The sequence below is a fragment of the Macrobrachium rosenbergii genome, chromosome 13 (genome assembly GCF_040412425.1).
Source record: "Macrobrachium rosenbergii isolate ZJJX-2024 chromosome 13, ASM4041242v1, whole genome shotgun sequence".
Classification (NCBI taxonomy): domain Eukaryota; kingdom Metazoa; phylum Arthropoda; class Malacostraca; order Decapoda; family Palaemonidae; genus Macrobrachium; species Macrobrachium rosenbergii.
In genome coordinates this window covers 32806092-32824231 of record NC_089753.1, presented here as the reverse complement: position 1 = coordinate 32824231, position 18140 = coordinate 32806092, and the positions used below count along the sequence as shown (strand labels likewise).

The following is an 18140-nucleotide window of genomic DNA, read 5'->3' as shown; positions in this document are numbered from 1 at the left end:
AAATCGCACGCCGCGCACCGAAGCCTAACAATAAGCTTATCGAGACCCTCTCTCTCTCTCTCTCTCTCTCTCTCTCTCTCTCTCTCTTTTACAGTAATTCCCTCTGACTGCTGCGACGCCAACGTTACGGCACATTCATTGGGCGAATGTTGTGGCTGTGGTCATAAATACATAGGTTAGTTTTTACTTTTTTTTTTTTTTTTTTTTTACTGAAGACTTTTGGTGTCAATTCCAGGTATGTTAAAATATATAAAATTTTTTACATGTGTGCATTTGCTCAAACACAACAATTAGATTATATGTGTGTATGTGCGTGTGTATATATATATATATATATATATATATATATATATATATATATATATATATATATATATATATATATATATATATATATATATATATATATATATATATATATATATAATATATATATATATATATATATATATATATATATATATATATATATATATATATATATATATATATATATATATATATATATATATATATATATATATATATATATATATATATATATATATATAATCAACACAATCACGTGTGGAACAGAAATAAATTTCTGACTCGCATCAGGATCGAACCCAGGTATTTCAACTGAAAGACAAGGCCGCTGCCAACCAAGCCACACAAGTCACAATAGACGTTGGAACCTACGGTATATGAGAGAGAGAGAGAGAGAGAGAGAGAGAGAGAGAGAGAGAGAGAGAGAGTGCATTTTCATGTGCGGTAATTTTTTGCTTTGATTTACTAAGCAAGTCTTCAGGAATGAGACTGCTAGCTCCACGACCTATTATTCTTCCCAGATCATGATGGTACCCCATCCACCACTGGGTCGACCCTGTTCGGGGTCGAGCCATGGACCTTGTCATTACGGGCACAACCCTCTACCACTGACCTGCATTACATACATTAAAAGTTTTTAAAGTAATATATTTATTCATATAGTAATACGTATGACCAAATCTCCAGCGACGCAAGTTTGAATGAATTAACCAGTTCAGATAAATTATGAAAATATGTAAAAAAAAAAAATCCATTATAAAGAAAGTTAAATATTTATGTTTATGGCTTCTACATATACTGACGACAGTCACGTGTTCTGCATTTTAGTTTTCTGTACAAGAAAACTATTGTGCAGGCTTTGTCTGTCCGTCCGCACTTCTTCTGTCCGCCCTCAGATCTTAAAACCTACTTGGGCTAGAGGGCTGCAAATTTGCTCTTTGATCGCCCACCCTCCAATCATCAAGCATACTAAATTGCAGCCCTCTAGCCCCAGTAGTTTTTATTTTATTTAAGGTTAAACTTAGCCATAATCGTGCTTCTGGCAACAATATAGGACAGGCCACCACCGGCTCGTGGTTAAAGTTTCATGGACCGCGGCTCATACAGCATTATGCCGAGATCACCGAAAGATAGATCTATTTTCGGTGGCCTTGATTATACGCTGTACAGAAAACTCGACTGCACCGAAGAAACTTGGGCGCATTTTTTACTTATTTTTTTTTTCTCGAGCTTTTTAATAAGCGTACGGAACGTACTTAATTAACATTCTAATGGAAATATATATGACCAAATTTATATCGAGATGTGAAAGTCGATAAAACAATGCGATAATTTCACTGTCCTCCAAGCGTGGGCACACAGTTTAAATGGGCCGACTCTCTCTCTCTCTCTCTAACACCCACTTTACTCTCTCAAACTTCTTCTCCCTCTCACACTCTCTTTCACTCCCCACTCTCTTTCTCTCCACCTCTCTCTCTCTCTCTCTCTCTCTCTCTCTCTCTCTCTCTCTCTCTCTCTCTCACTTTTTCCCTCTTTCTCCTCCCTAACACCCCCTCTACTCTCTCTCTCTCAAACTTCCTCTCCCTCTCACTCTCTCTCTCTTTCACTCCCCCACCTCTCTCTCTCTCTCTCTCTCTCTCTCTCACTTCCTCCCACCTCTCTCTCTCTCTCTCTCTCTCTCTCTCTCTCTCTCTCTCTCTCTCTCTCAAATACCGCCAACGCACTTTCTAATTCTTTTCCCGACGAAGACCTCAAATATTCACTGTGTAAATCATTCATCATCTCGTCGAATTCCAGGCGGTAACCTTTGGCACAACTACAAGACAAACACACATACGTACATAAAAACAAACAAACAAACAAGGAATAAAAGGTGCTCATATTCTAAGCACAATACCTTAGTATTGTCGATCATTTCTACAAAGAAATCTGGTTCGTAAACTTCATCTCGTTAAAGATACAGTTTACAGAAATCAAAGAGAGTATGACAACCGATGTTTACTCAGTTTCCGGTTGCATTTTATGTAATCAAACTGTCTGCTTCTTTGTTTGGGCGCCAAACACTTGTCATTACAGCCGACTGTCAAATATTGTCCGATATAATGAATAATTTAAGGATAAATACGACAATTCTGGTGTGTTCACCTGAAAGCCCAAGCCTATTTTTTTTTTTTTTTTTTGTGGGGAGGCAGACCGTGCTCTCGTTGCCATGCAATTCATTTACTGCATAATTTATACATACCATCGTTGTTTTCATAATGTTGCAAGACACTGGTAACAGATCTATCTGACTTAAAAGGCGTGTTGATCACAAAATTTGCCAATATTGGCATTCTAAACAAAATTAAGTCAAAGGCTTCGTTCAGTATCCGAACAAACTAGATCAAAGAATATCAATAAGTGCGTGATACTTCTCTCTCTCTCTCTCTCTCTCTCTCTCTCTCTCTCTCTCTCTCTCTCTCTCTCTCTCTCTCTCTCTCTCGGGTGATAAAAATCCTCAATATAAGTTGGCTCTCTTCCGGCACAAGTTTCAGTGAAATTATCAATTCCCAAAATGAAAACTTGATATTCTCTTTGCTAACTCTAGGGGTGAACCTCCAGCGCAATATCTTTCCCCCGTCTGGCACATCCAAAATTGCACACTAAGCCTCGCCAGACACATGTCGCCGCCCACCAAGTTCCTAAAAATAATTGGCAACAATTAAATCTTGCAAGAGTTCTTGAGCTTCCTGGAAGGCGAGGCAATTGCGTTCGAAATTTTCCTTCGATCCTGGAATGTTCATAACGTCTTCTTCTCTAAAACCTCAATCTATTTTCTTTTTTTTTTAGATTAAAGCTCGCCAGGTGCCAGCACCGGCCTTTGCTTAATAGCGGCTCGTGAGTGTGGTTAAGGTGTGGAACGGGTTTAGTGGTCTGGTGTGGACCTGAGAATTCTGTAAGACCAACAGAAAACACGACATTTTTTCTCGCAAAGTACGATAACTAACTGCAAAGTACAATAACTTTTCGCAAAGTACAATAGCTAACTGCAAAGTACAATGACCCCTCGCAAAGTACAATAACTTCTCGTAAAGTACAATAACTAAACGCAATGTACAATAGTTTATCGCAAAGTACAACAACATATCGCAAAGTACAATAGTTTACCGCAAAATACAATAACTTCTCGCCAAGTACAATAACATATCGCAAAGTACAATAGCTTACCGCAAAGTACAATAACTTCTCGCCAAGTACAAAACATATCGCAATATATATGTGATGTGATGTGTGCGTGTATATATTTATGTGATGTGATGTGCGTGTGTGTATATGTGATGTGATGTGATGTGATGTGTGTGCGTGTGTGTGTGTGATGTATGTATGTATATATATATATATATATATATATATATATATATATATATATATATATATATATATATATATATATATATATATATATATATATATATATATATATATATATATATATATATATATATATATATATATATATATATACATACATTGTGATGTGATATGACTGTGATGTGTATATATCCATATGTGATGTGATGTGATGTGATGTGTGTGAAACCAATCGGGCGCGTTCATAAGTCTACACAGACCTACCGTACAAATAAAAAAAGAAAAAAAAAACCTTCGCTCGATCTAGGAAAAGAGAAACAGCTCCACCGGGTCAAGATTCCACAGAAATTAAATTCCGAAAGAACAATATCTGGAACTTTAACGCGATCCACGTTGGAAAGAGAGAGAGAGAGAGAGAGAGAGAGAGAGAGAGAGAGAGAGAGAGAGAGAGAGAGAGAGAAGAACAGTTTATCAAATAACTCCGTTCGGGTTTTTTTTTATTTAATTTTTTCCGAACACTGGGAGCGACAAGTTGCCTGAGAACAATTTCAAACTTGGAAGAGATATGGAACTTGTCAGTCGTTCATTGACTAAAGGATTTACATGGTGTATGTATGTATGTATGTATGTATGTATGTATATATATGTATATATATATATATATGTATTTAATTATATAATATATATTATATATATATATATATATATATATATTATATATATATATTCTATATATATACAGTATATATATTCATTTTCATATTTTATAACTATAACTATAAAATATATCTCCAGCCTTCCCTTATAATTCTATAATATATAACATATATTAAATATATTCCTATGTTTCTATGCATTCATTTTCATTTTTGACAGCTCTAACACTGATAAACATGCAATTTCTCTCCAGCCTCAAATTTTCATAAAATTGCAAGCAATATCGCCCCCAGCCTAAAACTTACTTCAGTGACTAAAGATGTTTAGCTATGTTTCTGAAGCATTCTGTTAAATTTTAGTACAGCTATTAAATACCTTTTAGTCTAACACTGATAGTACATAAGCCAAATTTAACATTAGGGTTTCTAGAGTACTTAAGGGGCCAAAACTAGACATAGGCAATAATACCAGTAGGCCTACTTACATTTATTAATGAGAGAGAGAGAGAGAGAGAGAGAGAGAGAGAGAGAGAGAGAGAGAGAAATATAAACAAATCCTAAAATGTGAAATGGTCTAGAAAAGAGTAGAATAACAATATTGTGTTAAACCCCCACTAACCAACCCCAAGACACCTTGAATCATACAGGCCACTGGAGTAATATGTCACACCCAGGGGGAGCGAGCCTACCAGGGCCTCAGGCGCTGCAACATGAATAATGCACACTCCTGAAGGCTTACTCGCATCTCGGGGGCGCCGTCGTTCCAGGTGACACGTCTGCGCGTTCAGACGACACACTCGGGTACAGCACATAATGTTTTGGAAAGTGGCATTTGGGTACTCATAGCAATGTCGGCAACGTTAAGTGATTAATTGGTGCCGAGATGGTAGTCAATGTTCATTCGATAATCATGTGAGAGAGAGAGCGAGAGAGAGAGAGAGAGAGAGAGAGAGAGAGAGAGAGAGAGAGAGAATGTGTTACGAAGTGTTTATTTTAGAGAGAGAGAGAGAGAGAGAGAGAGAGAGAGAGAGAACTTTTATTTCAGAATGTTACAACTGTTTATTTGAGAGAGAGAGAGAGAGAGAGAGAGAGAGAGAGAGAGAGAGAGAGAGAGAGAGAGAGAGAGAAATGTTACAGAATGTTCATTTGAGAGAGAGAGAGAGAGAGAGAGAGAGAGAGAGAGAGAGAGAGAGAGAGAGAGAGAGAGAGAGAGAGAGAATGTTACGAACTGTTTATTTGAGAGAGAGAGAGAGAGAGAGAGAGAGAGAGAGAGAGAGAGAGAGAGAGAGAGAGAGAGATGTTACTAACTGTACATCTGTGAGAGAGAGAGAGAGAGAGAGAGAGAGAGAGAGAGAGAGAGAGAGAGAGAGAGAGAGAGAATGTTACGAAATGTTTATATTTTTCTTTGCTTTTTTTCAAATATCTAAGTTACCTGATCACCAAGACAAACCACGCCCTTCTTGCCAGTTAACAGGTAAAAAAAAAAAAAAACTTAGTCTAATGCTAACCAAAATCTAGTCCTAACGAAATTCCTCTATACTTAACGACATTCATATTGGTTTTTGTATATATATTAATGCAAATGTTACGATATGTTATACTGATGTTATGTTACGAACAAACTCGCTTTGTTCTCCATGATATGTGTGTTTGTGTGTACACGATTTTACAATTCACGTAAATATTTCCGCCTTCCCGATTCGATGCAACATGCACAGTCTAAACGAGTAAAAAATGCGGAGAAGTTTCTTCGGCGCTATCGAGTTTTCTGTACAGCGTATAACGCTGTATGAAACTCTCAGCCGCGGCCCATGAAACTTTCACCCACGGCCCGGTGGTGTCCTGTGTGGTTGGCACCGGGTGGTGGCGTGTGTGGTTGGCACCTATAGCGGTGCCAGATGCACGACCATGGCTAACTTTAACTTTCAATAAAATAAAAAGTACTGAGGCGGCTAGAAGGCTGCAATTCGGTATGTCTGATGATTGGAGGGTGGATGATCAACATACCAATTTGCAGCCCTCTAACCTCATTAGTTTTTAAGATCTGAGGGCGGACAAAGCCGCCACAATAGTTTTACGGAAAACTAATGATAAAGCCCCGTCTATCATTCACGATTCACTGAACGAGGAATAACCGAATACCCTCTTCCATCACGGCCGTAAGAGCTGAAGGCAGGCATTGCCCCTATCGGTGCAAATGCTCTCTCTCTCTCTCTCTCTCTCTCTCTCTCTCTCTCTCTCTCTCTCTCTCTCTCTCTCTCTCTAAGCCGAGTAAATCCACTTCTTCAAGGAGGGGTAAAAAAAAAAAAAGGATGTAATTAATATCAATATAAGCCCTGAAGATTCATTACAGTCGATGACGCTGGGAAAACTCAAGGGAGATTAAATGCTAAATTAGTGAGGGTGGAGATTCCCTGAGGAGGACCTGAGGCCCTGAGGTAAAGGAGTTCAATAACTGATGAGTACGTGGGAGGAGGAGGAGGAGGAGGAGGAGGAGGAGGAGGAGGAGGAGGAGTTAAGTTATAGGCGGACTGAGAATGAAGACCTTGTTCCCAAAAATAAATAAAAATATAAAATAAAATAAAAAAAAAATTGACACGGATAAACTCAAGATCGTCACGTACAGAAAGAACAAATTATGCAGTTGTGATTAGAATAATCACTTAATTATGAAAAAAAATAATTAAAACAAGATTTTGTTGAAAATAGTCTTTAATGCGGATCCATAATCATAAATCTGAACACAACAAACGTACAAATATAAGAGTGAAAATGAAACATAAATCATCTTCAAAAACCTATAAAAAAACATCCAAAATAGAGTACAGAAAACTCCAAAGATAAAAAAATTACAAAAAAAGAGAGAAGGGTGTTTTTCTGACTAATCTGTTACAACGCTGATGTGAAGAGGTTTTATGAGTGTTTGATGTAGGGAACCAATTAACTTTTTTTCTTTATACCACCAAAACCATTAAGTGGTCTTTAATGGGGCAAGTAAACATTCTGCTGCAACTTCACCCAACTTTTAGGGAGAGATGCAAGCCTGTTACTAAGTAATATAATAATAATAATAATAATAATAATAATAATAATAATAATAATAATAATAATAATAATAATAATAATAATAATAATAATAAATTTTATTTATATTTGCCTAGTAAAGGTACAAGACGAAAGCCATAAAAATATTGAAAAAATACTTTATTCTTTGATTCTCAATCTCAAAAATGCATATAATAAATTAACTATAGCACAGTACTGCTCATGGTTGGCTCCCAAGCTCTGAAGCCTTAACATGAATCTCCCAGCAATTTCTCCTAATTTCCTCCTCTGCAATTCTCTGTCTACGCAGAATTCGGTCTTAAGAACTTATTTACTAATATTTCACTATCCACTGATATTTATAAATATCTGTCAAGAGATGGAGCGCTATGCCAACTGTCACATCGCCATTCACACAAGTAAAAATTACGCCGAAATCTCTTTAACGCAATCGAGTTTTCTGTACAGCCGCTACTGAGTATAATCAAGGCCACCGAAAATCCATCTATCTTTCGGTGGTCTCGGTATAATGCTGTATGAGCCGCGGCCCATGAAGCTTTAAAGACGGCCCAGTGGTGGCCTATCCTATATCGTTGCCAGAAGCACGATTATGGCTAATTTTAACCTTAAAATAAAAACTACCGAGGCTAGAAGGCTGCAATTTGGTATGTTTGATGATTGGGGGGCGAATTATCAACATACCAATTTGCAGCCCTCTAGCCTCAGTAGTTTTTAAGATGTGAGGGCGGACAGAAAAAGTGCGGACGGACAGACAAAGCCGGCACAATGGTTTTCTTTTACAGAAAACTAAGACTGCTGATAGTTTTCAACATTACGACTACGTTAAAAAGTACTTACTTTAGATTACTCTTAGACTGTACTATGGAAGTTCTGCTTTAGAGCATCTAAACAATTTTTTCTTCAGATAAATCTGTCTCTCATTTAAATCATCATCACCATTTCTATTGAATATAAAAATTACGGGTTTAACAAATTAACTAACAATAAATTAGCTAAATCTTTCCAATCTTTAAAATAATCGCACTGTGTCGAGATTTGATACGATGCCATTTCAATGAAACATGCTGATTGCACTACGCATCAACGGAGACTCCATTTTCTTCAGAATATATTAAACTTAATAAATGGCAACTATCTCGCAATGAATTCACTTATCTAAACTCCCTAGATTAATCCACTTTAGATAGAGAATACAACGATGTAAATTACATCTGAAAGAGCTTTTCCCAACACGGTAAATGAACGCAAAGAGGCATTTACGATTACTCAGAGGAAGGCCGTATCCTAACCATCTGCTGTGAACCTTGACTTATCAAGACCGTATACCTAGAGCAGAAAATATTTGAAACGAATGTCTACAATAAACGACGTTCGATATGCTGGCACTGATAACTGGGGTCGTTAAGATAGGAACCGTTGGTGTCGTTATGATGGATATTTTAGGTTTCAGTCTGGGTTAACGTAAAGTAATGGATATAAACTAGATCCAAGGTAGGACTCAAATCGTCATCAGCATCGGCTCCTGCGCCGTGGGATACAAAAGGGCCCACTGTTAATTACGCCACTCGAAGTCTCGCCTATAATTTCATTTCCACTCATCTTCCCTATGCTTTCATTTCCACTTGTCTTTCCTATAATTTTATTTCCACTCGTCCTCCCTATAATGTCATTTCCATTCATCCTTTTTATAATTTCATTTCCACTCGTCTTTCCTATAATTTCATTTCCACTCGTCTTTCCTATAATTTCATTTCCACTCATCCTCCCTATACTTTCATTCCCACTCGTCTTTCCTATAATTTCATTTCCATTAGTCTTTCCTATAATTTCATTTCCACTCGTCTTTCCTATAATTTCATTTCCACTCATCTTACCTATACTTGCATTTCCACTCGTCTTTTCTATACTCTCATTTCCACTTGTCTTTCCTATACTTTCATTTCCACTCATCCTTTCTATACTTCCATTTCCACTCATCTTTCCTATACTTTCATTTCCACTCATCCTTTCTATATTTCCATTTCCACTCGTCTTTCCTATACTTTCACTCCCACTGGTCTTTCCTATAATTTAATTTCCACTCATCTTTCCTATAATTTCATTTCCACTCATCTTTCCAATACTTTCATTGCCACTCATCTCCAGCCCCTATCACGTACTACACTCCTAACGCAGTGCAAAGGACATGTCCAACCCATCCCAATCTCCCCTTCGTCATTAGCTCACCCACAGGTGGAACTTTCGGTATGAACAAAACAGAACACAGAATTTAGGCCAAAGGTCAGGCAATGGGACCTACGAGGTCATTCAGCGCTGAAACGGAAATTGACAGTAAAAAAGGTTGGAAAGGTGTAACAGGAGGAAAACCTCAAAGCAGTCGCACTACGAATCAATTGTTAAGAGAAGGTGGAAAGTAAGATGGAAGAAAGAGAATATGAACGGAGGTACAGCAGAAGGAATGAAAGGGTTGCAGCTAGGGGTCAAAGGGACGCTGCAAAGAACCTTAAGTAACACCTACAGTGCACCGCGTGAGGTGCACCCTTACGGTCTGTTTTCTCTCTGTTCTAGTATTCGTCTTAAAGCTTTACTCGCAAATTTACAGAAATCTTTTAGATGTTGTTTCAATGTCATATCAAGATTCCTTTGCATATTGACAGGTCTTCCTAGTCAAGATCGAGACCGTCAAGAAATAAATGAATAAATGAAAACTAACAATATCATCCAGCTTTTACTGGCTAAACCTGTCTCACACTTCTTCTTCGTTTTAACGTGTTTTTCCCATTTTTTTTTTATATGGGGTAAGCACGATGCCTTCTTTTTGAAGGACTTTGATTTGGCGTTGGGGGTAGGCCGTAGCCTCGATCGGCTGCCCTGCCAGTGTAAAACAAGACTCTTTACGATACTTCACTGCCTTTAAATAATATGCAAAATGCTTGGAAGAGTATTTTTACTTTACGAGTGTGTTCGAATATGTGGAAAAGAGTTTAGATTTTGGAAATTTACATTTACTTGTTTTAAGTTGTATAATAAAGCGTCTTCTCCTCTTACGGGCTGCCATCAAGCAAGAGCCCGTGCCAGCATAAAGCTGACGTAATCTAAAACGAACGAATGATTCTTCTGGCCGCAGCAACAGGTCCCCCCACAACCCCCACACTCCCCAACGACAAACCCTCCCCAAAAAAAAAAATAAAACCCTGAAGCTTCGAATCTTTCAACTATTCACAAAGCCAGAGTTGAAAACATTTCTGTGCAACAGACGGAAAGTATAAACATCAACCTCCGAAATAATAAGAAGCCAGCAGGTGGGGGTTGGCAGGGGGCAGGGGGCCGGAGGCAGGGCTGGGCCGGAGGCAGGGATGGGCAGGGGGCAGGGATGGGCAGGGGGCAGGGATGGGCGGCACATGATGCTCGCGAACTTACCCCTTTTGACTTTGCGAGCCAAAGGAGAAAATATGGAAGCATAATCTTTCTCAAGTGAGGGTAACAAGCCTACTTGTATTCCCCCACTAACAAGTTATGAAACCGCAACATGGAGGAGGGGGTGAGGGACGGGAGGGGGAGGGGGGGGGAGAGGGAGAGGAGAGGAAGGGGGAAGGGGAGGGGTAGGGTAAGGGTAAGGGGGATAGACAGGAATGGTACACAAGGGGTAGTAAGGAGGCGAACTGGGTGATAGTAGGTACAACAACTTTCCTCCCCTTGTTAAAACTTCTGAGAGAGAGAGAGAGAGAGAGAGAGAGAGAGAGAGAGAGAGAGAGAGAGAGAGAGAGCGCTGGGGTCTACCTGGGGGCCTCGGAGTATCGGAAATCTTCAACTTTCTTGGAAACCTCAGCGCGTTTTCGTTCCCCGGACCCCAAACTGAGGAGTTTATTGGATAAGGGTCCAGCTGAATACGTTTGGCCAAACTGAGAAGATGGAACAGGGGCCTGAGCATTCCTCTGAAACGTGATAGTTCAGAAAATCTCTCTCTCTCTCTCTCTCTCTCTCTCTCTCTCTCTCTCTCTCTCTCTCTCTCTCTCTCTCTGTGACTAGAAATGTGCAGGATATGAGACGTCAAATGGAAACACGATAAAGACGATGATGTGAATTTTGTCTGGAAGAAAGGGAATTTATTTGACTGGGAATTGCTGTAAACAGGCAGTAAGTTTGTACAGAATTGTTCACTGGTGTCTACAAAGCCTTCGTAATTCACTGTCTTTGGAAATGTCACCGAAAACTCTATTGCCCTGTTGATGTAAGCAGTGAATTGGTGCGGTGAAATATCACCACCAAAAAATCAGATATCAAGTCCTAGAGAGTCTGAATTCAGACAAGGATATTGGAACTATACACCTCAAACAAGGCTATAACTATAAACTTCAGACAAGGATATAGAAGCTATAAACTTCAAACAAGGATACAGGAACTATAAACTTCAGAAAAGGATATAGGAACTATGAGGTCTTTTCCTGTGAAAAAAAAAACACACAAAAACAAAAACCAAGATGCTTTATCTATCAAACGAAATAAGAATTTCACAGTTTCAAAAGAAAAAAAAATGTTGAACAGCCACTGGGTGTTACCTCAACCTGAACTTACTGCTGATTTTTGAAGTCTAAACACTTTCCTTCATATACAATTACTTATTACGAGCTCTCAAAGAGATTTATCTTTGACAAAACAATATGTAGGAAATTTATTTACCTTTAAACAATCAAGAATAGCACGATGAAAAAGAAGCAAATTTTACAAGTATATACAAAAACTAAAAGAGAATATGACGAGAGACGATTGGGGTCTGACTACAAGGTATACCAAAGGTGACATTTATCCTCATTCGCCTCCACAAGTTATCAGTGATGTGACTACTGCAAGTCGTGGGACGATAGCTGGCACTTGAAGAATGTTCTTACCACCGAAAATCATCACTGGGGGAAGGCGTTCCCTGGGGCGCGGACCTCAACGATAGGCTTAGACAGGAGGCTAGACTGACAGCACCGTTTCCCACCTCTCAATGGCACTGAAATTTTTATGGTTCCCCTGGTATGGTTGCCACTCCTGTCAGACACTGCGATAGATGATGCCCGCCCTTCAAAGATTAAAAAGTTTAAAGGACATAGGCCGCTTCTAACAAGTGTTCGGCGCCTGGAGAAATGAACTTAGACTGATTTGCACCCAGCACCACATGGGCAGGGTCAAGGTGGAGACTTCTGCTTAAGGAAATTAAATTTGGGAATACGCACATAACGTTGTATAATGCATTTGCACATGTTGCATGTTGCATACAGATACACATTCTTTAAATGTTTTTATTTTCTCAACCTCAGATACAACAAAAGCAGTGTCACAGATCATCAGGTTACCGAACTCAGCACATACACAAACACATACCCACACAAATAAATATATATATATATATATATATATATATATATATATATATATATATATATATATATATATATATATATATATATATATCAAATAAATAATAAATATATGATCACTGATATTTTTATATATAGCCATAAATATAAACGTCTATAGCCAGCTGTAAAAGGCCTAAAAATTAATAAGTCTCTCTTGGGTAATTTTCTTTGATGTATCAGGAAAAAATTCTGTGGGGATTTCTGTGGTAAAAAATGGAAAACAACAGTAGCCAGAAAAAGGAAACTTCTACCGAGCCAGCTGTAGAAAGGCCCTTACAAAAAAATAAGATCTCTTGGGTAATTTTCTTTGATGACAGATCGAGGAAAAAAGAGAGAGAGTGGGGATTTCTGTGGTAAAAAAAAAAGGAAAAACCAAAAAAGAGAGAGAGAGAGAGAGAGAGAGAGAGAGAGAGAGAGAGAGAGAGAGAGAGAGAGAGATAGACCTTACAAAAAAAGAGAGAGAGACAGACCTTACAAAAGAGAGAGAGAGAGAGAGAGAGAGAAAAAGAGAGAGAGAGAGAAAGAGAGAGAGAGAGAGAGAGACATGCCTTCTGTTTCCTTACCATAAAACCAAGGTATTTGGCCCTTATCGATAAACTAACTCGAGATCTGAAACTTGACGCATGCGCTTCGTGGCAGCGCGCTGAACACGCGAAGCAACGCATCCTACGATGTATATTTGGCAAAAAAACAAACGAAAGAACTGTATCAGCTAAACTGTGGTTATTCGAATCTCATTTCCTGTAAATGTTTGCTTGCACGCTTGTCGCGATTCCATATGCAAGACATCTGACGCCTGAAATTTCCACCGATAAAAAATTCTAATTCGATTTTAAACTGAATTGGATTGGAAATAGAATTTAGGATAAAGGCCAAGCACTGGGGCCTATGAGGTCATTCAGCGCTGAAACAGAAATTGACAGTACAAGTTTAAAAGGACAGGGGGAAAACCTCAAAGCAGTTGCACTATGAATCAATTGTCAGGAGAAGGTGGAAATTAAGATGGAAGAAAGAGAATATGAAAGGAGGTACAGTCAAAGGAACGAAAGGGGTTGCAGCTACGGGCCATGGAGGGCACGCTGCAAATAACCTTAAAAGTAATGCCTACAGTGCACCGCACGAGGTGCACTGACGGCACTAACCCCCTACGGGTTAAGTGGATCTTTAGGTCAAGGAGCTTTGCAACGAGAAAGTGAACAAGCATGTGGTGGTATACCACCGTCTGGTACTTAGTCTGGTGCTTAAAAAAACCATCCCGCGTTTATTTCAGGACAATTTACAAATCAGGCCTTAATGGTGCCATGTTTAAACCACAGCTGCAGCTGATACTAATTACGAAAGCAGTTTTGTTAGCGTATCGTAATTCTGATGAGACAGCTGGTAACCCACGAATTCCTTAAGTTAGATCCCAAGTTTCATCCACATATATTATGTTAAGTGCCAAACTTTAAAGTTTATCCAGCATAACAATGATATATAAATGCGCATGCGTGCGTGCGTGCACACACACACACACACACACCTAATTTTATAATACATACTTAACTATACACACAATATATATATATATATATATTATATATATATATATATATATATATATATATATACATGTATACATATATATATAAACAAATATATATATTATACATATATAAACAAACAGACATATATATATATATATATATATATATATATATATATATTATATTATATGCATGTATGTATAAGAGAGAGAGAGAGAGAGAGAGAGAGAGAGAGAGAGAGAGAGAGAGAGACCCACTCACTACCATAAAAATAATAACTCAAGCTCCAAGCCACTGACCTGTTGTACATGAGCACATCTGGCGTCCAGAGAAACTTGGGAGGAATCCTGAGATCCGACACGCCACCATAATCCGATTTGTTCCATCGAAGGTTGTAGTCCAGCCATTCCTGCAAGGATATGTGATGGTAAATAAGCTGATAACACTGGGATAACATTATTAGTATTATTATTATTATTATTATTATTATTATTATTATTATTCAGAAGAAGAAGAAGAAGATGAAACCTATTCGTATGGAACAAGCCCACCATAGGGGCCACTGACTTGAAATTCTTTAAGCTTCCAAAGAATATTAAAGTTCATTAGGTAGAAGTAAGAGGAGATAAGGGGAAATACAGAAAGAGGAGATCTCATTTATCCAAAAAATAAAACATTAATTCATAAATTAGCAATAGATAGAAATGTATATTAAAATGCAGAGAGAATAGTATTAGGGTAGTAATGCATTGCATCACCGCTTGAACTTCTGAAGGAACACTCAAGAAGGAATAAATATCCTTCATTTTTGCGCGTTGTAATTCCGGATTCGTTATAGCAAGGATGCAAGGAATACGATCTAATACAGTAAAACATTTATGGAAGTATGAAAAATACACACATTTAAGAACAAATGTATTTAGGAAATTCACATTCAGTTTCGGAGAGTCACGCGCCCTCTTCAGCGTGGAACCACTTGAAACCCAACTACAGTTCATTGTGAGTTCAGTTAACAAAGGGAGAAGAAAAAATAATACATGAAAAATCAGTAACTAATAAAACTGGCTAATTTCGAGGGAAGAGCGTCGCCATTATCTAAAAAGGATATTTCTTAAATGTAATGTGTAAACAGTAACAGTGCTGCCCTGAAACGGAAGACTGCAATATCTGCAAAAATACAAACCTGCAAAAAATGGTAGATATTCCCTTGCCTTACTACTAATTTTCCAGATACTGCAAATTGGACCCCCTAATTACTCGTGGAAAGCACTGAAGACTCATTCTGAAACTGCAGTAACTTGTGTATTAGTGTTTGACGAGCCCAATAGGTGGCATCTATCAATTTCGAACATTTTGCAGATACTGCAGGTTTCCATTTTAGGGCAGAGTGATTTTCCCTTGAAATTAGTCTGGTGTATTAGTTACTAATATTTCACGTATTATTATTCCTTCTGTCTCTCTCTCTTCAACTGAACTCACAACGAACTGTAGTTAGTTTTAAGTGTTTCCACACTGAAGAGGGAGTGATACTCCGAAACTGAATGTGAATTTTTCCTAAATATATTTGTTCTCCAATTCGTGTATTTTTCATAGTTCCATTAATGTTTCACTGCATCAGATCATATTCCTTCCATCCTTGCTATAATAATAATAATAATAATAATAATAATAATAATAATAATAATAATAATAATACACTGTTGAGGTTCAGATCTACGCAAGGACGATGCATACCACGACTCCCGTTGATCAGTGAAATAAATATCAGAATATATTACGACGTTTATTACAGAGGGTCAGGCGAAGCTAACTTTAGGAGAAAGTTATGACGTAACTTCTACTGTTCATTATAATTTCTTCTTCCATGTAATATATATGAAGTCCATTATATGCTACTAAATGAGATAACTTCAACAATTCATTCTGACAAGCAATGTTGCAACACGGGTTGAAATCCCCATTTCAATGTATAATGGAACTTGGGACGCCCACCGCTCAACAGGCTCTCTCTCTCTCTCTCTCTCTCTCTCTCTCTCTCTCTCTCTCTCTCTCTATTACCGCTATTACGGAATATAAGCTGAGCCATCCCTTTGAATTCAACTTTTAGAACGACCGCACAGCCCAAAACATCATACATAAATTACAATAATTCAAGGAATTTAAGAGAAATTAATCACCGATATTAAAGCTCCGTGAAATGCCTCTAAATAGCATTAAATATTTCCATTCCTAATATCCATGATTTTAAAAAATCATCCTGGGACACTATAAATCTTCGCGCGGCTGATCATAACTTTCGATGGATTTTCTTCATTCTTCCTTTTTCTTTCCTGTTTATTTTCTTTTTTTTTCGGGGAGTGGGTTGGGGGTTTAAAAAGGGGACATGGGGATGACCCGTGCCACTAGTCAGTGACTTAAAAAAAAGAATAAATCTAACGAAAATGTAAATGATGATGATGATGATTTGCACAAATGCTTTTCCAAGTAACAAATTGTCAGTGTCTACTTTGAGCGCTTTCTTAACCTGCCATTTTAACAGCTGTTATTACCAATTTTCACATTCCATGTCCGTATTTTCTCCTGTGTTGTTAATAAAGTGATAAATGCAAAACTTTTCCTATACTTTTCTCATATGTATTTAATAAAGTGATAAATGCAAAACTTTTCCTATACTTTTCTCCTATGTATTTAATAAAATGATAAATGCCAAACTTTTCCTATATTTTCCCTATGTTTTTAATAGTGATAAATGCAAAACTTTTCCTATATTTTCTCCTATGTTTTTAATAAAATGATAAATGCCAAACTTTTCCTATATTTTCCCTATGTTTTTAATAGTGATAAATGCAAAACTTTTCCTATATTTTCTCCTATGTTTTTAATAAAATGACAAATGCCAAACTTTTCCTATTCTTTTCTCCTGTGTTTTTAATAAAGTGATAAATGCAAAAATTTTCCTATATTTTCTATGTTTTTAACAAAGTGGTAAATGAAAAACTTTCCTATATTTTCTCCTATATTTTTAATGAAGTGATAAATGAAAAACTTTTCCTATACTTTTCTCCTGTGTTTTTAATAAAGTGATAAATGCAAAACTTTTCCTATACTTTTCTCCTGTGTTTTTAGTAAAGTGACAAGTGGCAAACTTTTCCTTGTATTGTAAATAAAGTGATATGTGCAAAACTTTTCCTATACTTTCTATGTTTTTAATAAAGTGATAAATGCAAAAATGTTCCTATACTTTTCTCCTATATTTTTAATAAAGCGATAAATGCAAAAAATTTTCCTAAACTTTTCGATGTTTTTAATAAAGTGATAAATGCCAAACTTTTCCTACTATACTTTAAGTACTGGACATCAAGAGATGAAATTCAAATCTCAGCACAGGCTGTTAATCATCAATTTTCAGCATCCTATGATCCACCTTTTTTATTTTTTGCATTTCCGCATTACAGAAAGTAACGTCACAGAGTTTTGGAGATACATAGAATAGGGCACGCAAGCACGCAGATAGATCCATACATCTGGAAATATATAAGACATTCAGGGTAGGTACTCTCCATACCAAGCATCGCCTTAGGCGCGTTTCCTCCGTAGGGGGGTAGCGTCGTCAGTGCACCTCATGCGGTGCACTGTAGGCATTACTTAATGTTCATTCCTTTTACTGTACCTCCTTTCATATACTCTTTTTCCATATTACTTTCCTCAACCATCCCCTAAGAATTGATTCACAGTGCGACTGCTTTGAGGTTTTCCTCCTGTTACACCTTTCAACCTTTTACTGACTATTTACCTTTCAGCGCTGAATGACCTAACAGGTCCCAGTG

At 37.5% G+C, this 18140-nt stretch overlaps 1 protein-coding gene across 6 annotated transcripts in view; it reads right to left on the bottom strand.

The window, feature by feature from the left end:
• Window positions 1–18140, bottom strand: part of nAChRalpha6 (nicotinic acetylcholine receptor alpha6) — a 174032-nt gene that overhangs the window by 123279 nt on the left and 32613 nt on the right. For all 6 annotated transcript variants that reach the window (XM_067115058.1, XM_067115059.1, XM_067115062.1 and 3 more), the window contains exon 4: window positions 14613–14722. In XM_067115058.1, the coding sequence (XP_066971159.1) occupies window positions 14613–14722 (110 nt within the window). The remainder of the gene's footprint in view (window positions 1–14612; window positions 14723–18140) is intronic.